Source organism: Schistocerca cancellata, chromosome 1 (assembly GCF_023864275.1).
Source record: "Schistocerca cancellata isolate TAMUIC-IGC-003103 chromosome 1, iqSchCanc2.1, whole genome shotgun sequence".
NCBI classification, from domain to species: domain Eukaryota; kingdom Metazoa; phylum Arthropoda; class Insecta; order Orthoptera; family Acrididae; genus Schistocerca; species Schistocerca cancellata.
Genome location: NC_064626.1, coordinates 799969988 through 799997069, shown reverse-complemented (window position 1 = coordinate 799997069; position 27082 = coordinate 799969988). Strand labels below are relative to the sequence as shown.

The window sequence follows — 27082 nt, the reverse complement described above, 5'->3', positions numbered from 1 at the left end:
TCCGTCTGTAAAGAATTCGCGTTACTATTTTGCAGCTGTGACTTATTAAACTGATAGTTCGGTAATTTTCACATCTGTCAACACCTGCTTTCTTTGGGATTGGAATTATTATATTCTTCTTGAAGTCTGAGGGTATTTCGCCTGTCTCATACATCGTGCTCACCAGATGGTAGAGTTTTGTCATGACTGGCTCTCCCGAGGCCTTCAGTAGTTCAAATGGAATGTTGTCTACTCCCGGGGCCTTGTTTCGACTCAGGTCTTTCAATGCTCTTTCAAACTCTTCACGCAGTATCTTATCTCCCATTTTATCTTCATCTACATCCTCTTCCATTTCCATAATATTGTCCTCAAGTACATCGCCCTTGTATAAACCCTCTATATACTCCTTCCACCTTTCTGCCTTCCCTTCTTTGCTTAGAACTGGGTTGCCATCTGAGCTCTTGATATTCATACAAGAGGTTCTCTTCTCTCCAAAGGTCTCTTTAATTTTCCTGCAGGCAGTATCTATCTTACCCCTAGTGAGACAAGCCTCTACATCCTTACATTTGTCCTCTAGCCAGCCCTGCTTAGCCATTTTGCACTTCCTGTATGTATGGGTATGTTATAATAAAAGCAGCTTTTTGATCATGTGTGTGAAAAAAGCAAAGTAACTGCTGTCGAACAAACAACTTCTTTAGCATACTAATCCATATGATAATTGAGCCATAGGAATGTGGAACTTACAAAGGTTACTCAATTTTCTAAGTACATCAACATCTAAAGTAATGAAGTACACTGCAAACTAGCCCAAAATGTGACTATTTAAGAAGATATATTGACTTTCAGAACACAATACCCATGGTTTATACATATTTAAAAAATAACACAAGAAACAAAATAAATGCAAAGTTTGTGATTCAGGCTTAATAATGGAATAAACTGTCATGATTTTATTAAGTAATGTATTGCCAATAATCATTCCGAGAAGGTTAATTACAATTTTCCAAATACTAAAAGAAAGAAATTCTTCCTGGTAACTTCTCAATTATTTATTTAAATTATAGAAGAAAAATAGATTATAGAATGTGTATGTCCTCCCCTAGATGTAAGTTGAGAACAGAAACTTAGGCTATGTCATCTGTTTCTCAGGGACATGGGGGCTTCATGAAAGGTAGTCTATAAGCTGTATTGGAGAAGGAAGAAAGGTCACAAGTTATAGTGAATCCTCACTTTTTCCTTTTGTAATCAAATATCATGGAGAATGTCAGAAAGTGACTTCCCACCCTCTGTCTCAAATGTTTTCATGAAAGAGGTACGTATGGATGTTCACAGAAGTGCCTACAATTTACAGCAACTTCATTTGTTTCTATCATTTAATTTTGTTCAACAATAATTTTTGCACAAAAATAAATAGTGAAGACACACTATTTATTCACAACTGATACAAAAGAGCTACACATTTGCAACTGTTACTGTCCTTTAAAGTAGTCACCAGCTTTGTGTAGAACCTGTTGCCAGCAATGTGGAAAGCGTAGCATACCATTAGCAGAGCCTGTTCTGTTGATGGTGTGAATGGAGTGGTCTACTGACTGTAAAATCTCTGGAACAGTTCTGAAGCGAATGCAACGAAGTGGTTCCTTCATCTTCGGAATCAAATCACAGTCACAAGGACTAAAGTCCGGAGAGTATGGTGGATGATACAATACTTGCCAGTCCCATCAACCGAACAGCGCACACTGTTGTGCAAAATGATGGGTAGGTTGCGCAGAAAGTGTCGCCGCTTCTTTCGCAAAGCTGGTCGTAGGTAATGCTCCAAAAATGAACAGTAATACAGTCCTTGTGACTTTGATTTGATTCTGAAGATGAAGGAACCACTTCATGGCATTCGCTTCAGAACTGTTCCAGAGATTTGACAGGCAGTAGACAGCTCCATTCGCAACATCAACAGAACAGACTCTGCTAATGGTATGCTACGCTTTCCACATTGCTGGCAACAGGTTCTACACAAAGCTGGTGACTACTTTAAAGGACAGTAACAGTTGCAAATGTGTAGCTCTTTTGTATCAGTTGTGAATAAATAGTTGTCACTATTTAAGTTCCCACCCTTGTATATTCTATATTATTATCCACCCGTCGGACCACAATGGGCTATTGTGTCAGGTTAAAATAGTTTTCATGATAAGATTAGGAAAGATAATGATTTTACATTCTTGAACATCAGATTGTACAACTCTAAGACTCCTTAAGAAGTGGGAATTATTCTTAACACTACCTTCATATTAAGGGCATCAGTATGCATTGACTACCAGAACGTTCCAAAATGCCATGCATGGAAATGGAATTTTTACTCTAACTATCCTACAGTACAGGCAGGGTCAAAGTTTGAATACTGTATTACACTCTTCCTCCAGCTTAGGCAAATGGAGCAAATCGGTTGGTCCTTTACACAACAGATGTGGTCTATAGTGCCCCTTAAAAGGCTTATGGAGGCACCATTTAGTTCACGGCTGGCTCTTCAGAGAACCTGAAAAGCTTTTTTCACCATATTTTCTCTGTCAGCACCAGATATCTAAATCACTAACAGCAGCAAATTGCTCAAATTTTAACAGTATGTTCTCTAGGTATTTATCTAAAAGTGCCATCTTCCAGTTTTCAAAAATCTTTGTGTGTTTTCGAGAAACACACCAAAAACATCATTTCGGGTACCAAAACCAAGTCGCAGATTCCAAGATTGCTATACACACTAAATGGCTGTAATTTTTATGACATATTCCTAAGAACTCTATCACAAACAACCTTCAAAGTTTTCTTGATATTTTTATCCATTTCTGAGATACAGAAGTTCACAGTTATCCTACTTGTACATTATGTAAAACACACAAGTAAAATCCAGTATGAGGCAAAAATGTAGTTTATGAAGTCACACAGCATGGAGAAATATGATGTAATGTGTGCCTGTTATCATCATAAGGGTTCTAGGAACCCCACATTCTAGCACTATATCACATGCAAAATTTTTGTGCAAGTAAAATATGGTCCGCGATGTAAAATTAGTTTTGCATTATTTCAATTTCATGTAAGTAAATTATCTAAATTTTGCTGACCCATAAATTCTTTTCATGTGGGTGACATGCATGCTGTAGCAGTGAAAAGAAGGGAATCAGTAGAAAAATATTCATATTGGAGCATAAAAAAAAGGGAAAATATACTCCTGTTTAAAAGACTGACTGAAAAGTGGAGTATGAGCTGCCTCATTCCTTCCCTAGCATCTTTAAAAATTTATCAAGTGTTTTGGCATGTGAACATATTCACACCTTTTTTATTCTCAGAGAGAAGGAGACAGTGTCCGTGTGAGAGAGATGGGAAAATTAACAAATACTGGATGATACCTAGGCAGTTGTTGCAGTATAGAAAGAGAAAAGGAGAAAAGACAGTGTGAGAGGAGGAGAGGAACACAGTGGCAGTGGAACATAGTTGACAGTGACAGAACACTGCTACAAAAAGAGTGGAGGAGACAGTGCCAGTGGGAGGGAAATAAAGAGAATAAGGGAGTGGAGGTGGGTACGAGCCAGCGATATTCAGAGACAGAGTCTATGACAATGAAAACAAGGTAAAGAGAGAAAGTGATAGTGTGAAGAGACAGCAGCTGTAGGAAGAAAGAAATGAGACAGTAGCAGTACGAGATAGCAACAGGGAGACAGTGACAGTGAAAGGAGACAGTAATAGTGAACAGAATGGAGGAGACTGTGGCTGACAGACAGGAGACGGAGACACACAGACACAGAAATAATGAGGTGAGTTAGAATGGTCAAGTGTGAGTGGATGTGTATGAGCGACTTACAGTAATGAACTAGTTGGGTGTGAGCAAATTGCAGTTAGGGGAGCTTGTGGGAGTGAGACATGAGTTGCATGTTAAAAAGATTGTAAATATGTTCACCTCCCAGAAAATTTGGCAAGTTTTTGAAGGTATTGAAGAAGACAGAATGAGGCAGCTGGTACCACACTTTTCAGTGTTTTAGATAGGAGCATAGTCAGCTTTTTTGCACTCCAATAGGAGCACTTTTCCTCTAGTGCAACTTACTTGATTATGTAGCCGTTTTCTCACTACAACTGATTACACTGATACTATTCAAAACAATGATTTTACTTCCCTTCTCCCTTTAAATACAAATCTAAGGACTTTACATTTCTCTTGTCTGAACACATCCAAACACAATAGCTGAAGTAGTTGTACCTAATTTTATACCCTATATTTAAATGATAAGTGTGTCCCTTCAGAACACTGTCAGGTTCAACTTTTTCATGCTGCCAATGAAAATTACTTTCTAATCTCACAACTGCTGTGACAGTAGCAGAAGTAGTCTCAGTCAGATTTACTTCAAATAATTTCTAGATGCTATGGGAATGTTTACAGCCCAAGCTCTCTGGAAGGAAATATGCTGCAGATTTACCTAAAAAATATTTCTAAGAGCCATTAAGAACCTGATTCAGAAAATCATGGTCTGTCCAGGGCAAAAGTGGTTTCAGTAAGGTGAATCAGGCAACACATAAAGGAGGACACTTCGGGAATAAATCAAAACGGAAGAAAAGCTAAATCAAGTGTGGGAGAAGCAACGTTGGGAGACCACTCATCTTAAAGAAAGCAACCCCAAACAACAAAATCTGCAACCAGGATTGGTACACTGGACAGCAACGCATCACTGTACTCTGAAGAATTATCTCAATGAAGAATGGGAGATAATTCTGTGAAATATAAGTTATACATCACAACAGTATGACTCCATTTAACACTTTAACAAAAGTCTCATATGGACAGATCAGCAACCTCTGGACATACCTATACTGCCACCATATACTACAGTCCCTATGGAATTGGTGTGTGTGTGTGTGTGTGTGTGTGTGTGTGTGTGTGTGTGTGTGTGTGTGTGTGAGGGAGAGGGTGGGGGAGGTGGAGGAGGAGGCATGGGGGAGAGGGAGGGGGAGGCACGGTGGAGAGGGAGGGGGAGGCGTGGGGGAGAGGGAGGGGGAGGTGTGTGGGAGGGGAGGGGAGGGGGAGGGGAGGGGGAGGGGAGGGGGAGGACGGGGACAGAGTTCAACATCAGTTTCAAATAACAATCCATATGAGTCACACTCAAATTTTCAGTCAATCAAGTGGTGATGTTGCCACTTCCTACTAAATGGCATTACACTTTATGACTGTCCCATTCATAATTAAGTTTAAAGACCAGCATCAACAACCCAAGCCTGACAACAGTGTTCACTAATAAACCAATGCTTCAGGCTGATGCCTGCACATCGGTATGAAAATTACATGTGTTGGTACAATTCTCTAATGCTGTGTCTGCAGTGGCGTGGTTCCCCATTAATATAAATTCTTAAGTATCGAACACCTAAACCTTTCTGTTCGAGCTCTGATTTCTCTTATTTTATTTTGATGATCATTCCTACCTATGTAGGTTGGGCTCAACAAAATATTTTCGCATTCGGAAGAGAAAGTTGGTGACTGAAATTTCGTAAATAGATCTCGCCGCGATGAAAAACGTCTTTGCTGTAATGACTTCCATCCCAATTTGTGTATCATATCTGCCACACTCTCTCCCCTACTACATGATAATACAAAACGAGCTGCCCTTTTTTGCACCCTTTCGATGTCCTCCGTCAATCCCACCTGGTAAGGATCCCACACCGCGCAGCAATATTCTAACAGAGGACGAATGAGTGTAGTGTAAGCTGTCTCTTTAGTGGACTTGTTGCATCTTCTAAGTGTCCTGCCAATGAAACGCAACCTTTGGCTCGCCATCCCCACAATATTATCTATGTGCTCTTGCCAACTGAAGTTGTTCGTAATTTTAACACCCAGGTACTTAGTTGAATTGACAGCCTTGAGAATTGTACTATTTATCGAGTAATCGAATTCCAACGGATTTCTTTTGGAACTCACGTGGATCACCTCACACTTTTCATTATTTAGCGTCAACTGCCACCTGCCACACCATACAGCAATCTTTTCTAAATCGCTTTGCAACTGATACTGGTCTTCGGGTGACCTTACTAGACAGTAAATTACAGCATCATCTGCGAACAACCTAAGAGAACTGCTCAGATTGTCACCCAAGTCATTTATAAAGATCAGGAACAGCAGAGGTCCCAGGACGCTTCCCTGGGGAACACCTGATATCACTTCAGTTTTACTCGATGATTTGCCGTCTATTACTACGAACTGCGACCTTCCTGACAGGAAATCACGAATCCAGTCGCACAACTGAGACGATACCCCATAGGCCCGCAGCTTGATTAGAAGTTGCTTGTGAGGAACGGTGTCAAAAGCTTTCCGGAAATCTAGAAATACGGAATCAACTTGAGATCCCCTGTCGATAGCGGCCATTACTTCATGCGAATAAAGAGCTAGCTGCGTTGCACAAGAACGATGTTTTCTGAAACCATGCTGATTACGTGTCAATAGATCGCTCCCTTCGAGGAGATTCATAATGTTTGAATACAGTATATGCTCCAAACCCCTACTGCAAACCGACGTCAATGATATAGGCCTGTAGTTAGATGGATTACTCCTACTACCTTTCTTAAACACTGGTACGACCTGCGCAATTTTCCAATCTGTAGGTACAGATCTATCGGTGAGGGAGCGGATGTATATGAGTGCTAAGTAGGGAGCTATTGTATCAGTGTAATCTGAAAGGAACCTAATCAGTATACAATCTGGACCTGAAGACTTGCCCGTATCAAGCGATTTGAGTTGCTTCATCTACATCTACATCTACATACATACTCCGCAATCCACCATACGGTGCGTGGCAGAGGTACCTCGTACCACAACTGGCATCTTCTCTCCCTGTTCCACTCTCAAACAGAATGAGGGAAAAATGACTGCCTATATGTCTCTGTACGAGCCTTGATCTCTCTTATCTTATCTTTGTGGTCTTTCCGCAAAATGTAAGTTGGCGTCAGTAAAATTGTACTGCAGTCAGCCTCAAATGCTGGTTCTCTAAATTTCCTCAGTAGCGATTCACGAAATGAATGCCTCCTTTCCTTTAGAGACTCCCACCCGAATTCCTGAAACATTTCCGTAACACTAATCTTTGCTTCTGCCCCCTGTGATAAACATGTAATTTTCCCAGTCAATGGATGGTAGATTAAAGTCTCCACCTATAATTATTGAATAATTTGGATATTTATTTCCTGTGTACTCAAGACTGAAACGTTCTGCGACGTTTGTTGCGGATGCTGGTGGTCTATTAAAACATCCTAATACAATGGTCCATCCTTGTGTAATTGACAGCTTTATCCAGACTATTTCACAGTCCAACCCAGTATTGATCTCAACTGTGTTTAAACAGCTTTTAACTGGAATGAACACACCACCTCCCATAGAATCAGTCCTATCCTTCCTAAACATTGTCCAATCAGAGTTCAAAATTTCATTGCCTTTTATGTCTGGTTTCAACCAGCTTTTGGTAGCTAATACAATATTGGCATTGCTACTGTTTATTTCGGAGATTAACTCGAGGATCTTGCTACAGACACTTCAACAATTTACTAGCATGAGATTAAGTATATTTAAATCCTTTGGGATGACCTGTTTAGGCAAACTAACAATTTTTACAGTTGGCACACCCACATCAGTGTCATGAACTGGTAATTTTTCAGGCCAGCGGTTTGTTTCCTACGGGGAGGAACCTAATCTAAAACACCCTGCATATGCCCATATGCACGCCACAAGTACTGTGCTACCCATGTAGCTGCATCCTGTGTGTAGTGCACTCCTGAACTATCGAGGGGCATACTACAACCTTCCACCCAATAGTGTAGGTCAAGGAATGTACAACCATTTTTGTCATAGAGTCGTCGTAGCCTCTCGTTTAGATTCTCGACTCAACTCCGAACCAGAGGACCCCGGTCCACCCTGGGAAAAATGCTGCAGATCGTCAGCTTGGCTTCCACTCCTAAAGCGATGGAGGCCACCTTCACAAATTTAGCCAGCTGTCGAAAGGACCCAAGGATTTCCTCGGAACCCCGACGACAGGCATCATTGGTGCCGACATGTGCAATAATCTGCAGCTGGCTGCACCCCGCACACTCGATAGCCGCCGGAAGAGCCTCTTCCATATCCTGGACAAGGCCCCCGGCAAGCACACTGAGTGAACATTGGACTTCTTCCCCGCCCAGCCGCTATGTTCCTGAGGGGCTCCATGACCCACCTAACATTGGAGCTCCCAATAACTAAGAAACCCCTACCCCCACGTGCCTGTCCGGACCTTGCTGAAGGAGCGGCCACTATCATGGCAGAAGGTGCATTCTGATCCGGCTCAACCCCTCCCCCTCCCCTCCAGCATCAGATAGCACACTGAATCTATTAGCAAAGTACATGGGATTTGGCAGGAGCCTGCGCCCCCCATGCAGCCTTCGCCTTGAGGCTCGAGACCCTGACACAGTCTGCCACCCACATTGAAGTGAGGCTCAGTGACAGAGAGCTGTGATATCGCCGCCCCCCCCCGCCGGAGATTAACTCGAGGATCTTGCTACAGACACTTCAACAATTTACTAGCATGAGATTAAGTATATTTAAATCCTTTGGGATGACCTGTTTAGGCAAACTAACAATTTTTACAGTTGGCACACCCACATCAGTGTCATGAACTGGTAATTTTTCAGGCCAGCGGTTTGTTTCCTACGGGGAGGAACCTAATCTAAAACACCCTGCATATGCCCATATGCACGCCACAAGTACTGTGCTACCCATGTAGCTGCATCCTGTGTGTAGTGCACTCCTGAACTATCGAGGGGCATACTACAACCTTCCACCCAATAGTGTAGGTCAAGGAATGTACAACCATTTTTGTCATAGAGTCGTCGTAGCCTCTCGTTTAGATTCTCGACTCAACTCCGAACCAGAGGACCCCGGTCCACCCTGGGAAAAATGCTGCAGATCGTCACCTTGGCTTCCACTCCTAAAGCGATGGAGGCCACCTTCACAAATTTAGCCAGCTGTCGAAAGGACCCAAGGATTTCCTCGGAACCCCGACGACAGGCATCATTGGTGCCGACATGTGCAATAATCTGCAGCTGGCTGCACCCCGCACACTCGATAGCCGCCGGAAGAGCCTCTTCCATATCCTGGACAAGGCCCCCGGCAAGCACACTGAGTGAACATTGGACTTCTTCCCCGCCCAGCCGCTATGTTCCTGAGGGGCTCCATGACCCACCTAACATTGGAGCTCCCAATAACTAAGAAACCCCTACCCCCACGTGCCTGTCCGGACCTTGCTGAAGGAGCGGCCACTATCATGGCAGAAGGTGCATTCTGATCCGGCTCAACCCCTCCCCCTCCCCTCCAGCATCAGATAGCACACTGAATCTATTAGCAAAGTACATGGGATTTGGCAGGAGCCTGCGCCCCCCATGCAGCCTTCGCCTTGAGGCTCGAGACCCTGACACAGTCTGCCACCCACATTGAAGTGAGGCTCAGTGACAGAGAGCTGTGATATCGCCGCCCCCCCCCCCCCCCCCCCCCCCCCGCCATCTAGTACAGCAGAGGCTGCCCCAGGCACCCCATCCCCACCGCACCTCAAGGTGGCACTCTGGAGCTTGTTGACTGTGGCCAACTCATCCTGCATCCACAGGCAACGGACACAGTCCCTATCCATCTAGCTAATAACCGATTTACTATAAAAACTTAAGGAAACCTACTGCCACACAAGGTTAACAGCTACAATCTAGTTGGCAGAAAGGACACTCAATAATGAAAATAAAAATTTATGGTAGAAGTGAGATCTGCTAGGGGCTATTTAGTGAATACTAAAGAATAAGACAGTGACCAACAGTAAACTGCTAGGGGCTATCTAGTGAATATTATAAAAGAATTAAACAGTGACCTACGGTAAGCTGCACCTACTGATTATCCCTCGTATTTGTAATTTAAACAAGTGTTTACGTACACGCAAAAGTGACCTAATAAAACTATAAAACTCCTACCTTAAATGTACTGAGTCTAAATGACACTAATAAATGTAAACACTGGGTATTGTACACTAACAGATGCAGGTACAAAACAAAACCTTTAGCTAACAATAAGAGTTCAGAATGTAAAGCACAAATACGAATTATACTTTATAGGAATCGATGGGCTTACAGTATACGATCACTAAAGCCCACAACAAGCTAAGGAATTTAAGCAGACAGCGAGGTGAGTTTTAGCTTTCTGCTAACTGAACTGTATGTAAGAAGGGCTAACTAAACCGTATGTAAGAAGGGCTCAGAAGTTGTATTGTAACACAGATTTACTCAGATATTGTATTGTAATACTAATTTACCACATATTTTACATTTGCTTAACTGTTAACGGTCGCAGGTTGCACTAGTCAAACATATACAAGTGAGGTTAGAAATCACTGTCAGCATCACTATTCCTAATGAAACTTATAAAAACTACTACCTTCAATGTAGTGAGTCTAAATGACACTAATAAAGCTAAATACTGAGTATTGTACACTAACTTAATTGATAATCCCGCGTATTTAACGTCAGTTAAGAATGTAAACAAACGTTTGCGTACACCTGGAACTGTTCAAAACAGAAACTTTGCTTATCTTATTCATACGCAAATAAAAACTGAAACCATTAATTTATCACGTGTATCTGACACTAATGCACGTAAATACTATAGAATAAACAGCAAAAATAATTGATTACTAGCTAAATTACTTATCTTGTAACACAGCAAGCGAAAAGCACTCGTAGCTGAAGAAGAAGAAGACTGAGGAACACATTCAACACGTCACTAATCTTACACTTTCCATACCCTCAGCCTGGCCATTAGTACAGCTGTGTAAGAATTTGGGCTCTCAGGACAGCTCTTAACTGAATTACTTTGGAGTTGTTGTAAAAGATCATTGAAAGCTCGAAGATCATTAGATGAAGAGGCATCTTCTTCGCAACCCCTAAGGTATCTACTTCTAAGAAACTCATGCTAGCAGCTGTTCGTGTTTCAAATTCTGGAATATTCCATTCATCTTCCCTGGTGAAGGAATTTCGGAAAACTGCGTTCAATAACTCCGCTTTAGCGGCACAGTCGTCGGTAACAGTACCATCGGCACTGCGCAGCGAAGGTATTGACTGCGTCTTGCCGCTTGTGTACTTTACATATTTCGAGACACTGTTTCGTTGTGGAACCTATTAAAGGCATCTCGCATTGAAGTCCGTGCCAAATTTCGGGCGTCTGTAAATTTTAGCCAATCTTCGTGATTTCGCGTTCTTCTGAACTTCGCATGCTTTTTCCGTTGCCTCTGCAACAGAGTTCGGACCTGTTTTGTGTACCACAGGAGATCAGTTCCATCTCTTACCAATTTATGAGGTATGAATCTCTCAATTGTTGTTGCTACTATATCTTTGAATTTGAGCCACATCTCGTCTACATTTGCATAGTCAGTTCAGAAGGAATGGAGATTGTCTCTTAGGAAGGCTTCTAGTGACACTTTATCCACTTTTTTAAATAAAATTATTTTGCGTTTGTTTCTGGTGGATTTGGAAGAAAAGGTATTGAGCCTAGCTACAACGACCTTGTGATCACTAATCCCTGTATCAGTTATGATGCTCTCTATCAGCTCTGGATTGTTTGTGGCTAAGAGGTCAAGTGTGTTTTTGCAACCATTTACAATTCGCGTGGGTTCGTGGACTAACTGCTCGAAATAATTTTCGGAGAAAGCATTTAGGACGATCTCGGAAGATGTTTTCTGCCTACCACCGGTTTTGAACAAGTATTTTTGCCAACATATTGAGGGAAGGTTGAAGTCCCCACCAACTATAACCGTATGATTGGGGTATTTATTTGTTACGAGACTCAAATTTTCTCTGAACTGTTCCGCAACTATATCATCAGAGTCTGGGGGTCGGTAGAAGGAGCCAATTATTAACTTAGTTCGGCTGTTAAGTATAACCTCCACCCATACCAATTCGCACGGAATATCAACTTCGACTTCACTACAAGATAAACCACTACTGACAGACACAAACACTCCACCACCAATTCTGCCTAATCTATCTTTCCTGAACACCGTCTGAGACTTCGTAAAAACTTTTGCAGAACTTATTTCAGGCTTTAGCCAGCTTTCTGTACCTATAACGATTTCAGCTTCTGTGCTTTCTATTAGCGCTTGAAGCTCAGGGACTTTCCCAGCGCAACTACAACAATTTACAACTACAATTCCGACTGTTCCTTGATCCATGCACGTCCTGTATTTGCCATGCACCCTTTGAGATTGCAGCTCACCCCATACTTTCCCGAGGCCTTCTAACCTAAAAAACTGCCCAGTCCACGCCACACAGCCTCTGCTACCCGTGTAGCCACCAGCTGAGTGTAGTGAACTCCTGACCTATTCAGCGGAACCCGAAACCCCACCACCCTATGGTGCAAGTCAAGGAATCTGCAGCCAACATGGTCGCAAAACCGTCTGAGCCTCTGATTCAGACCCTCCACCCGGCTCTGCACCAAAGGTCCGTAGTCGGTTCTGTCAACGATGCTGCAGATGGTGAGCTCTGCCTTCATCTCGTTAAGCGAGACCGGCAGCCTTCACCAAATCAGATAGCCGCTGGAGTCCAGAGAGAATTTCCTCAGATCCAAAGCGACACACGTCATTAGTGCCGACATGTGCCACCACCTGCAGCTGGCTGCACCCTGTGCTCTTCATGGCATCCGGAAGGACCCTTTCCACATCAGGAATGACTCCATCCGGAATGCACACAGAGTGCACACTGGATTTCTTCCCCTCCTTAGCCGCCATATCCCTAAGGGGCCCCATTATGAGCCTAACATTGGAGCTCCCAACTACCAATAAGCCCACCCTCTGTGATTGCCCGGACCTTGAAGACTGAGAATCATCCTCTGAAACAGGGCAGGCAGCTGCATCTGGCTCAGCCAGAGACAGTGCCTGGAACCTGTTTGTCAGACGCACCAAGGAGGCTTTCTGATCAGCCTCCGGGGACGTCTTTCGCTGCCTGCCACGCCTTGGAACGACCTCCCAATCAACCACAGGCGAGGGCTCAGCCCCACTGCGGGCAGCAACTGGGGCAACTTGTACTGATACCACCCAAGTAAGGGGTTCGTTCATTGATATAAATGGTCTGTTTCAATGTGATGAGGACTGAGTTACTGAGATGCTATTTTTATTAAAATGAGAGGAAATGCAATGTTTTGAATGATAGCTGTGATGAGTATGTAGAAGAAAGTGAATGTTGCAAACACATTCCAACAGATGCATAAAGAGAAGCAATTAAACAAGAAAACAATTATAACTACACTTAATACACAACAGTAAAAACAAATACCTCATCATCACCTGGGTTCCACTCAAACATGACAAAGATTACATTTTTAGACTAAAGAAATTAGTAGTACCAAAAGTTTCTTATTCGAGGTGTATAAGAAAAAAATGTTTGGAGTGTGACACACAATAGATACACTATATGATCAAAAGTATCCTGACACCTGGCTGAAAATGACTTACAAGTTTGTGGCACCCTCCATCAGTAATGATGGAATTCAGTATGGTGTTCGCCCAACCTTAGCCTTGATTACAGCTTCCACTCTCACAGGCATACGTTCAATCAGGTGCTGGAAGGTTTCTTGGGGAATGGCAGCCCATTCTTCACAGAGCGCTGCACTGAGGAGAGGTATCGATGTCAGTAGGTGAGGCCTGGCATGAATTCGGCATTCCAAAATATCCCAAAGGTGTTCAATAGGGTTCATGTCAGGACTCTGTGCAGGCCCGTCCATTACAGGGATGTTATTGTCATGTAACCACTCCACCACAGGCCATGCATTATGAACGGGTGCTTGATCGTGTTGAAAGATGCAATCACCATCCCCAAATTGCTCTTCAATAGTGGGAAACAAGAAGGTGCTTAAAACATCAATGTAGTGCCACGCTAAACAACAAGGGGTGCAAGCCCCCTCCATGAAAAACACAACCACACCATAACACCACCACCTCCGAATTTTACTGTTGACACTACACACGCTGACAGATGACGTTCACCGGGCATTTGTCATACCCAAATCCAGCTTTCGGATCGCCACATTGTGTAATGTGATTCGTCATTCCACACAACGTGTTTCCACTGTTCAATCATCCAATGTTTACGCTTCTTATACCAAGCGAGGCGTCATTTGGCATTTACCGGTGTGATGTGTGGCTTATGAGCAGCCGCTCGACCATGAAATCCAAGTTTTCTCACCTCCCATCTAACTGTCATAGTACTTGCAGTGGATTCTGATGCAGTTTTGAATTCCTGTGTGATGGTCTGGATAGATGTCTGCCTATTACACATTATGACCCTCTTCAACTGTCGGTGGTCTCTGTAAGTCAACAGATGAGGTCGGCCTGTATGCTTTTGTGCTGTATGTGCCCCTCCACATTTCCACTTCATTATCATGTCGGAAACAGTGAACCTAGAGATGCTTAGGAGTGTGGAAATCTGATGTACAGATGTATAACACAAGTGACACTCAATCACGTGACCACATTCGAAGTCTGTTAAGTTCTGTGCAGCACCCCATTCTGCTCTCTCACGATGTCTAATGACTACTGAGGTCACTAATATGGAGTACCTGGCAGTAGGTGGCACCACAATGCACCTAATATGAAAAACATATGTTTTTGGGGATGTCCGGATACTTTTAATCACATCGAGTATATGATACACAGGAAGAAACTTCAAAATTTTTTGTAAGCACACACAAACACAATGTAATAAGATTGCTTGTAGAGATTCTACGCAGGATACACAGGCATAAATATATGTCCTGTAGTCAGACTTGCCTTGAAACAATTTTATCTATGGTGGTTCAAGAACACGTTGTTATCATAAATAACACTGAAGCAAAATCTGTAGTCAGTCATATTTCTGAATGGATGATTTATTTCACCATAATTATTTTTGGCCTTTTCCATGAATGTAAAACGTGAAAACCTTGTATCAGGCAGTTGTAATTAAAGCGCTGCTACTCACAAAGGTCCAGTGTGAGATGTAATTATTTTATGGCAGCAAATCTTGGTAGATTGGTAAGGAGTTAATGCAGAATTGATTTACATTGGAAAAAAAAATAGTTCCAGTTGTGGTCAGCAGTTGCAAAACTGAGTGAACAGTATGGCTATTGAGAAGAGAGACCATGCACTTTTAGTAAAACTGTTTCATGTGAATGGTGGCAACCACAGTGCAGCACTGAGAGAGTGTTGCCAACTGAGAGGTCTGATGAGTGGCCCAATGTCAGTGAATGGTTTAAAGAAGAAAGAAGATGACATTCGAAACACAGATAAGCCTAGTGTGGCACTTGGAAGAGAATGGCGTCCTATCCTGATGTAAGTTCTTGATGAGATTGCTGTTGCTGTAACTGACCATGCAGTAGTGCAAGTGCTCCTGCAGTGTCACGAGAACTAACCATACCATGATCAACAGAGTGGAAAGTTTTGAGATCCATTTTACAATGGACCCTGAAAAAGATGGAGATACTGCAGCAACTGAAACCTCATGATCTGCAACAAGATTCAGAATTCGCTCTTCAGTTTCTGTCACTGATCCTAGTGGCTGGAGAACATTCTATGGAGCGACAAGGCACATTCTACACTACAGGGTGCAGTGAATACACAGAACTTCTGAATTTGGGACACTGTTAAACCATGTGTTTCTCTTAAGCTGTCGGCGGTGCCTAAATTTTGTTGCCCCCACCCCATTCCTTCCTCCATGTCCAACAAGGTAAAGGCCAAGTTGCAGTGTTGGCAGGATCAGAGCATCATTTCTCCAGTTTAATCAAGTCAGTGGGCAACCCATCTGCTGGTGATTCAGAAGCCTGACAGCACCGTGAACCTTTGAGGCGAGTTTAAACAGATGGTCAATGCACATTGTGTCAAGGACTCATATCCAATTCCACAAGCGCAAGAATTTTTGGCAAAGCCGTCAGGGAGGGCAGTATTTTTCACGCAGCTTGTACAATGTATACCTGCAGCTGCCGTTGGATGCAGTTTCTCAGACTTTCTTAGTACTCAACACTCCCTTTGGGCATTACCCATTTAATCACTTGTCTTTTGAAAGCTCATCTGCACCTGAATTTATCACAATATTTGTAGCAGTTGACTCAGGAAATTACCTGCTAAGTAGACTACACCAGTGACATCTGTGTTATGGGCTCTACACAAGAGGAGTATGGATGAACAAATTGCAGCCCTTGACAGCACCCAAGAACCTGAAGGAGCTCCCGTCTTTTTTGGGCACAATTTCGTATTATGCCAAGTTCATTCCCTTGGGCATGCATGTCTACCATCCCCTCAATTGGTTTTGGCAAATAGGCTCTAACTTTGTCCACTGTCAATGGACTTTTCAGTCCCTCAGCAGTGTTAGTGCTCTGCTCTCTATTTGGCTTCTTTTACAATGGGTAAACCTTTCACCCTGACCAGCAACATGTCCCAGTATGGCACTGGCAAAGTTCTGTCCCATTGGAACATGGATGGCACCGAACAGCCAGTCACTTATGCATCAAAGACATTACCTGCAGGACAGCTTAATTATTCATACGTGGAGGAGGAGACACCAGAATTAAAAGTTTCAAGTTTTCTGGTACGGAGTAAGTTTTTTCCTCATTATCAACCACAAGTGGTTGGTTAACTTATTATGCTCTTCCATCAGACAGGACTGACCACTGACTGCACAGGTGGGCCCTCTTTGCTAGTAATTATTGCTATGACATTTTTACCACTCCTCCAGTCAGCATGAAAATGCTGATGCACTACCACCTGTGGAGCCCAATCGTTCAATCAGCACAAGGCTCTAGTGTTCACAATGAATGATACCTTGCAGCAAACCTTGCTGGATAATCTATTGACAGCATAAGAGATTGCAACCACCATAGCTGCTGACTCATTTTTCCAGAAAATGGTTTCAGCTGTCTTGGTGAGATTGCCGGAACGTCTCTCTTCGGGTGCATATTGTCCAAGGGGTCCTCTTGCTTGCCGTGGAGGAGCGAAGATGTTGGGTGGCAGTACCCCTAGCATTGCATCCTCAAAAACTCCAGCTGCTGCACGTGTTACACAGAGGTATGACTTGTATGAAGGCATTGGCATGACATTGTGTCCAAAGGCCAGTGATTGATTGCCACATTGAATATCTGGTGTTTGTTCACTTGCAGGGCATGAGCACAGAACCAGGCTACACTGTTGCAAAAGTTTACCTCTTGACCAGTCCTGGAGCACCCTTGGGATAGTGCGCGGCTCCGTTTTTTGGGCAGCATGTGCTTGTTAGTGTCTTGTTAAACTTCTCGTACATAGCCAAGCTGTTCTTCACATCGTCAACAGACAATATTTGCACATTGCTGTCACCTTTTCCATTACTTTTGTGTTCACAAGACTATCTGTCTTCTGATTACTGCCCTATCTTACCTGGCTTCTAACATGAAAGTGGAGCATTTTGTGCATACTTAAGACCCAAATGAAGGACTCAGTGTCTGCCTCTTCCCTTGTCAATGGGTAGTCAAGTTTTCTGGTTATGTATCGGGTGACGCGAGTCAGTGGGTGCAGTCTGGCATTAGCCGTTGGGTCTCCTCAGTTCATTGTACATTGGGTCACATTACTTGTACCACCTTGGCCTACCACACTTTCTCTCCAGTACTGCTGTTAGGGTCCAGTCTTTCAGTCAGCAGCATGGGTGGCTGCCAGGTGTCATAGTGGGCCATGAAGGTTGGCATTTGTTTGTGGTGGATGTACATCAGGAGCATCTGGCCCATCATGCAAATCAGTGTTGCCTCAGCCTCCCCACTGCTCCACCCCTCCAACGCAGCCAGCAGCATCAGCATTGCCTTCTTTGGTGGTTGGTCTGCTGCTCTGGTCTATGGTGCTCTCTTTAGTTCTGCATCAGATGTCACGGTCCATGCCTGGTCATTTTCAGCCTACGTGGCCTTTTCAGTGAGGAAGGATTTAGTATCCCCACCAGTGGAAACTGGAGGCAGATGAGCTGGCACGTATACTGCAGCAGACTAGTGTGACAACTGCCATGGGGAGTGCATGCAACGCATAGTATGGGCTGACCAGCTGACTGAACTATTTATCCATGGGTGACGGTAAGCCGGACAGAGCAGTTCTAATGCTGAGTTCTACCATCTGGTAGTACACTATTGTATGATTTTGAAACCCCATTAACTAAGAACTTAGAATAACAAAATACTTTTTCCATTCATGGATCAAGTGAAAACTCCAATATCCATTCCACCACAGGTTTCCTCACAGTTCCTTTCATAGATATGTTCTGCTAGGTTCACTGACTTATTTTTATTTCAATGTTTTGTCAAAATATGGAAGTCTATTACCTTTCTGGTATCTATATTGGTCACCATAGAAACAGAATTCTTAGAACTTCTACAACAATACTATATTGTTTTCTAAAGTGGCTTCCCATATACACATTTACTAAGAAAGTTGCAAATTTTATATTGGGATGAAAATTCAAAAATGTAGAAATTTCATGCTAATGCCTGTCAACTCCAAGTAAACTTTGTAAGCATTCATGTTAGGTTGCTGATTCATTATGTATAGTGAACACACTGCAAGCTGCAGGCAAGAATTGTGTGACAGTGCAACTGTATTAAAAGAACATTGGTCTCTGTTGTACAGAGTGACACACACAAATGGTTCTTATTATAACAATTTTCATGTGGGGCAAGTGCAGTGAAGAATGTTGCACTTTTTCCAGGTGGAAATATCATCTTTAAGGAGGACAGTGCATCTAGAAATTGTGCAGTACCTTGAGAAATCTACATGTCTACAAGACCTAAATATTATAGAGCACATGCCAAAATTCACAGAATGAAACATCAAGTCACACTGCAGTTGGCCATTACCCAGTGCTACTCAATATTCCTTATGGTACTGCTGTGTCAGGTTTGTTGTTACATACAAAGCAAAAGGGAGGTGCAAAAGTTGTTAAATACGTAACAACATTTCAGTGACTAGACTGTGCACTTTCCAGCTCTAAGTATATTGAAATACTGCCCTACAAAAGGCAAGCATTTAATTTTCAAAGCAAGTCAAAATGAAGAGAAAGAATGATACCAAAAATTAGTGTACTCTAAGACAGTGACTTCCACAAATATTATAGACACTGCCACAAGTCTTTGAAACTTGCCTTCCAGAGAATACAATGGCTAAGGAAAAGCAATCAAAATTTAACTCACTTTTCTGTGAGAAGTTTGATTTGCTGTGACGTCATTTCAGCAAGTGTTTTCTCTCGTTGCTCCAAAGCTGTCTCAGCAGCATCCAGCTGTGATTGGAATTCTTGGACTTTCTCACGGACTAATGTTTCTACCTGCTGTTGGTATGAATCACGAAGTTTTAGCTTCTCTTGCTTCATTTGTTCCACAACTTCCTTCAGTTCACTCTGTCTCTCCTTCTGCATGTATGCAAAAGAAAAGTGGTGAGTTTTAAAAAGAGAAAACTCATCATTAGGAAATCAGACAAACAAAGTTCAACAACATATTCACAGTTTAATTTAGACAGTTACATTTAAATATGTAGTGAAGATAAATCAGAGCAAAAGAAGAAACCTTACTCAAGTATCAAATGAGGCCTTGATACACTTTTTTGGTACACTTTAATTTCACAGCAGAGGAAGGAAGGAAGGAAATACCAAAGCAGGAAAGAAGGCAAGTTTAATGATGGGGTTATTAGATATAGATTACAAATATGAATTGAACTATAATGCAGAAGAAAGTCTGCTATGTCTTTTTCAGAAAAACTATTTCAGCAACTGCCTCACATAATTTAGGGAAACCATGAGAAACATAAATGTGACTAGCTATATGGGGATTTTAATCTCATTCCTGAATGCAAGTCCATTGTGTTAACCATGACACCCCATCTCTCAAGTTTCACAATACAAAAGAATATGAAACTGTCACTGTTAGAAATAAAAGGACAGCAAAGCTCTAACTGGCCTGAAGGAAATATCAATTTAGAACAATTTCCGTGTGTGCCAATTCAAGTCCCAATACTTTTAAAGAGACTATTAAAAGAATTATTTTCATTTGAATATGATACATCTCATTAGATTATTTCTTCACACAGTTTTCGAGATTTATACTCTAAGAAAATAAAAGGATGTCAAGTTGCAAATGTGGCAACTGATCTCAGAGATTACAATCAAACTTCTTGTATCTGTACAACTGACCTCGAAGTCCAAGCCATTAAAACAGCATTCCTTAATCTTTGTGGTTATAAACTCATGTTTATGACAGTGCAGTATATTATGTTTCAGCTCTCTCTCTCTCTCTCTCTCCCTCTCTCTCTCTCTCTCTCTCTCTCAGATGCAGCATCAATCATATTTAACACTAAAATAAATCATGGCAGTGCTATTGGTCTATTAACCTGTTGTCTGTTGAGCAGGCTCCATCCCAATTACTCCTTCACTCACATGAATCACCAAATTGCTGCCGCCATGACAGAGCACAGAAACATGCATTTGATGTCATTCACTTCCCCCAAGCATGGCAGATGTAAGAAGAAAATTCACTGGCAATTGATTAATATATTTACTCTCATTTACAAAGTGAAACAATGGCCCCACGAATTCCACAAGGGACAATGACATTCTTGATGAAGATGGCACCGAGGAAATCTACTATGAGCAACCATCTTATGCCAGAATCAGACAGCTGGTTCAACAAAAACACTGATTCACTGCGGGCAAACTATCAGATGACTTGCCTAAACACAGGTACAGCAAAGTATGTTACTTGTGTTAGGGAACTAAGGGAAAACCAACACCAGGCACAGCATGTGAGAGCACCACCAATGATTCTTCACACTATAAGGATGCTACAATTTAGGAAGCACTAAAAAGTGCCGTCTGTCAGTTCAATGGCTCTTTTTATGACTGTACATGCAGACATTATGAGAGGCAGTCAAAGTTTAAATTATAGCATTGAAAAATAATGTTACATAATTAATTTTTTCTGTTTGCAGTTACACATTGAACTACCCACATCGCAGTACCACTGTATACCACTGGATAAGGCAAATCAAATTGGCACAGCCATTAATAAAGAGGAATATCATGCAGCGCAATCTGCTTTCGGCACCAGTGGAAATGCTGCAGCTGTGTCAGATGAATACAGATGGATAAAGAAATCATCGAGGTTGGCTTAATGCAGGTGCAATATTTCCACTGCTGCCGAATGCAGATTACTATACTTTATCAGTGGGCTGCACCATTTTGTTTTAGTTCTTCTGGTGGCATGCCACATTACTGTGACATAGGAACCCAAACGTCTACCAGAATTGCAGACCTGTTCCTCGAAATAAACAAAAAATTAATCAATCAATGAAAATAATCAATTTTTGAAAATATAATGCAATTGGATAGATAAAAAAAATCCCCTCGCCAAACAGTGGCAGGAGAACACACGTATAAACCATATTACGTATCTAAGCTTTCTGAGCCAGTGGCTCCTCCTTCTGGCAGAAGATTTAAAGGAAAAGGAAGAGGGGTGAAGAAAAAGGAGTAGTGAGGTTTAGGAAAAGGGGTAGAGTTTGTGAAAGTCGCCCAGAACCCGGGGTCAGGGGAGACTTACTACGCGGGATGAGAAGGAAAGACTGATTGTTGGGGACTGCACTGGAAGATTTGAAAACAGGAGAGCATACAGTGGAAGATACAGTAATATGCAAGACAGATGTTACTGCTAAAACATCATGCAAGAGTAAATCTCTATCTTGCATATTACCCTAACCTGTACATGTTGTTTTAGCAGTAATCTCTGTCTTGCATATTACACTATCTTCCACCTTTAAGCCCTCAGGTTTTCAAATCTCATCCGGTGCAGTCCCCAACTATCAGACATGCCTTCTCATCCTGTCCGTTAGTCTCCTCTGAACTGGGTTCTGGGCAACTTTTTCAAAATCTACCTCATCAGTGCTTTTTCTTCAACCCTCTTCCTTCTCCTTCAACCCTTCTGCCAGCAGAAGGTGCCACTGGCTCTGAAAGCTTGCATACATAATACCATTCACATGTGCCTTCTCTCGTCACCACTTCGTGAGTAGATTTTTTTTATCTATCCAATTACGAAAAATTAATTAAGTGACTTTATTTCTTTTAGGTGATAAGTCAAATTTCATGACTAGCCATTATAAAATGATACAGCTGTAAAATTTCATTAGAAACAAAGCAACTAGCAGAGTGTGAGAAGTTTCACGCCAGACTGAAGGATGGCTGTGTACCTTCATGCCAGCATGCTACGTAAATACTATAAATAGGCTGCTATGATTAATGTTCCTGTTGAGGTGGCCATAAATTGTAACAAATCATTGCTTTTAAAACTGATTTTTCATTTGTTTTTGTGTTAGCATGAATAGCTCTCCAAGTTCATACTGTTTGATCTTTGAATACATAATCGTATCAGCGACTGTGATTTCATTGTTCTCACTTTAAACTAATGAAAATCATTTGGTTCTTGCAAGTCATTCTTTTATACTTCCCTGTGTGTTGGGCTGAAGGAACAAATTATATTCCCTTCTATACACCTAAGGGGTGCACATGCCTACGCAATGTGCTATTTAAGAAAACAGCAGTAAATGAAGGAGCGCGCTGGAAGGGCCACGCGGACTGGTTCTAACATACTAACCCAAAAGCTAATGACTACAGTAACATCCGAAATAATGGGCTAATACATCTTAATCAAGGAGGGTCTGGACCGGACAGACCATGGCTGGCTTGCAATCTTTGTTCAGAGTCGTCTGGCAGTGTGGGAAAAACCACTTCAATGGCAAGGAGTGCCAAAAGGGACGGGGATAGGAAAGTAATAAATCTGCTTGGTAGTCCTGGTGCACACTGCACTCCACTGCACTATTTGCACTACACTGCAAGCAGTATTCCAATTGCTGATACCAGTGGGGACAAACTGGGCATCCGGCATCAGGCTTTGTTCTCCTGCAGTCAGCACAACCGCCTCGAGAAGATGCAGCTTGGGAAAGCGGTGTGGAATAAATGTGGTAGCACTCCTCTCATTAAATAGACCAAGACTGGACAACCAGCAATGAGCGTGGGATAAGAGTTCTGCAGTTCCCACATGCCCTGGCAAAATGTGGAGAGCAATGACACAGGCCAAGCGGCATTGTGCAAGCGACCTGCCGAGAGCACAGCTGGGGATGTTGCCTCGTCAAAGTGGAACAAGAGACTGCTCAAGTGATGGTTCGGCATGCCTAGTGTCCGAAAAGTGTGGCCGTCTTAAGTGCTCCCCTGGCAGAAGTGACCAGCGAGGGTGTTGTGGGGTTGGTTTCTGGTCTGCACAGCCCGTCGTCTGTTGCTACAGATGGAGGCAAGGAAAGGAGTTGCCAGATGAGCATTTCATAATTAATCTTGAGTAATATGGATGATCTATTCAGCTGATTCACAATCTCTGTCCCCCCCCCCCCCTCTCTCTCTCTCTCTCTCTCTCTCTCTCTCTCTCTCTCTCTCTCTCTCTCTCTCTCTCTCAACTTGCACATCCCTTTAATTCCCTAAGATAAGATCTGTAACTATCAGAAAAGAATAGTACGCATTCTTCCACTGGTGTATCTATGATATAAGTTTTGCTCTAGAACCAGAAACCAAAAATTACTGTGGAAAGTTGCACACTTTACTGCAGGAATGCCAGAGCCAGAATTTAATCTTTATTATGTGACTGTTTATTGCTCAATGCCTTAATTACTTGGATGACCATTAAATTTGCAACACTATGAAGGTAGCAAGCAGCAGACATTAAACTGGCATGAAGTATATCAGCGGCTTGAATATTTCCTTTATACGGAAAGATTACATACCAGTTTCTCACTCAGGAACTTTATGTGGATGTCAGTTGTGTAGATGAAAAATCATATTATGCCTCCTCATGTATGTCTAGCAGCATGCATCAGAATCCAACTGTGGTCTATTGAAATTGTGGTTTATGAGTATTGTTTGTGTTGGTTGGGACTCCATGACTGTCACATGTATACAGAATCAATGGGTTCAGGAGGCCCACACTCAGTGCCAAGCAGGATCTCAATGACCACACCTGACTAGTGCCCAAGAGCACAAACATATTGTTCACTTGGCTGTGCAGGATTCTATAGCTAGGCAATGTACCTTGAATCAGGAAATTGGCTCGTTTGGAATGAGAAAAATATCCACCTGTATAGTGCAACAACATCTGCAGTACCAAGGACTACCAGATCTGTGATCAGCATTAAGGCTTTCCTTGAAGTGGCAGCAGAGAAGGGAATTCCGACAACATTGGACACACCAGAAGCACCATGACACCATCTCAAGACAAGTCACTGATTAGCATACAACATTACAATGTCTGTATCCATCAGACTACCTTCCACTAGGAAAGTGGAATGTGCTCCACATCTCTGATGTAACATTCAACACAATAAGGAGCAGCAACCAGTCACTGTTTCCATTTCAAATTGATAAGAGCGGATCCAGCTTTTGGCTAGTAACTAGCTGTTACCAATGCCAAAAAAATACAGTAAGCAGATAATCAAACATAGTACAGAAAAATTTACAACTCTTGGTATAACCTATATTGCTTGTACATTAAATTACATACCAGTATTTTGGAGTTGCTATACATGCCCCGTACATCTGCACCTGTTGTTTAGGTTCTTGTGACAGTCCATTAAAGACTATGGTCTAATGAAGATAGGCTTTGCAGAGAACACATTGGTTGGCTTTGGAGTGCCCTCTATATGAACTACATAATACATAACCTCCAGAGTACAGCAATATGGTCTCCAAGGAAATTTGTAAAAATTGCATAGGAATAAAATACAAGTAAAATTATTGGCATTGTTGTACTGACTTGTTGCCACATTTAACAGTTAACATTAGAAGAAATAAAAAATCCCAGCTTCACTCCTTGTGAGCCAATTATTTTGTTAATGTTTAAAAGCATAGGTAAAATAAGTTTCATAAAATTTACGAATAGCTAGGAGGCACATGATGTATGCTGTGACTATTGGAATTAATTTGAATATTTTTCTTTTATACTTTATTTAACCATTGTGACGAGGTACGTGGTTCGTATTAGTTATTGAATAGTTCATAGGTGGCACCAAGTATCACCAAGATAGATTGTTGGTGTGATTTGCCAATCCGTAACGGATGTAGAGACTCTTCATACAGATTTTTAATTATAAGTACAATAAAAACAGGATACTAAATTACTGTTACTAATAATGTAAGTGCCTCTGGGCCAATAGAACATTGACTCTGATATCTCATGTGAGGGTGCTGCCTAAGGGTGAGAAGGGCAGGTTCCTCGACTTCCTAGAAGAGCTGGAGAGCTTTTGACATCAGAAAAATTTTAGCTGCAACCTGATTAATGATCATGTTATTATGAAAAATGCCCATTTTTGGGAATTATTTGAAAACTGATTTCTTGGAAGCATTGAAAAACACAACCCAAGGTGTACAAAATAGGTCCCCACTTCTTGCTAATATGTAGCAGCCACTGACATAAAACTGTACGAATACAAGTTATAATATTGGACCTATGTAACTGTTTCCCTGTTATATTGGTTTAGAAGCTTGTACATTGTTAATAATAAAAATTCTGTATCTTATTTTTATTGTACTTATAGTTAAAAATCTGTATGAAGTGCCACAAAGATCAATACTCTCTACATTTGCTACAGACCTACAAATCACACCATATCTATCTTGGTGATATCTGGCACTATCTATGAATTATTCAATATGTAATACGAGCCACATACCTTGTCACGATGATTTAAAAAACGTATTAAAGAAAAATATTCAAATCAATCCCAACAGTCACAGTATATATCATGTGCCTCCTGGTTGTCTGTAAATTTTATTAAAAAAATTTATTAACACTTTGTCATCCGGCGACACCACAGTGGTGTCGTGAGCATAAAATCGCGCAGTGGCCGGTGACAGCAGTTTTTTTTCATTCTGTTGGTGTTTTGTTTAGGTAACAATAAGTTACATACATCAACAAGTCTTTTTGTTTTGTTTTTATAAGTACTTGTGCATTTTCATCATGGCAGATGAAAGAGACGATACGATTATTTATGATGAGTGCATGGACATCTTGTCTGACATTCCGGACAATTTGGCCGATTGGATATCAAAAAAATGAAAGTGAAGCAGAATCATCAGAAGATAGTGAAATACATCCAAGAAGAATTCGGAAAATACTATGGTTGCCAACTGATTCAGATGAATCAGTTGAAGAACACAGACCATGATTTGCTGAGGACCAATAATAAATTTGAAGGATCTCAGGGTCCACACACATTTCCCAACGATACACAGAGCGTCTTGGATATCATATTGGGAATGATCTATTGGAATATATTAGCAACGAAACCAACAAGTATTACAGTCAAAATTGCAATAGACGGAAACTGGATTTTAAAAAATGCCAAATTTGTCGACGTTACTGGACCCGAACTTACAAAATGGTTTGGGCTTGCTATCCTTATAGGAATTGTACCAATATTTCACAAAAGGATGTCCCGCGGCCAAAATTGAGGAATTCCGGAAAAATTAAAGCACGCAAAAGTCAATGTGTTTGAAGCTTGCCATCAACAGAAAGGTGACAAGCGGCCGGCGACAAGCCAAGTAATCCGAATTAGCACTGCTGGCGCCAAGCGAATAAATTTGTACGAAACGCGCGCACGGCAAAGTGTTAAACTGATTTTACTTTTGCTTTTAAAGATAAACAAAATAATTGGCTCACAAGGAGTGAATCTGGGATTTTTTTTATTTCTTCTAATGTTAACTGTTAAATGTGGCAAAAGTGAGAAAGGAAAGAAAAGGGAAGAGACTCATGATGTCAGCTGCATCGAGACTTTATGTGGAGTCAGCAGAACCGAGAAAAAACGTATGTTGGACCAGGATTCAAACCTGCGATCTCCTGCTTACTAAGCAGTTGCGTCAACCACTGCATCATCTGGACACACTGTTCATTGCAAATGCACGAGCTATCTTCGCTCGCTCCCCAGCTGATTCCCATTCCCACCTAGCACCACCTATCCGCAAGTCCCTGCCCATGTCCTCCATTCTT

At 41.9% G+C, this 27082-nt stretch overlaps 1 protein-coding gene across 6 annotated transcripts in view; it reads right to left on the bottom strand.

Moving 5' to 3' along the window:
* LOC126187852 (uncharacterized) overlaps positions 1-27082 on the bottom strand; it is a 240019-nt gene that overhangs the window by 61809 nt on the left and 151128 nt on the right. For all 6 annotated transcript variants that reach the window (XM_049929171.1, XM_049929214.1, XM_049929197.1 and 3 more), the window contains one exon: positions 19208-19422. In XM_049929171.1, coding sequence (XP_049785128.1) covers positions 19208-19422 — 215 coding nt within the window. The remainder of the gene's footprint in view (positions 1-19207; positions 19423-27082) is intronic.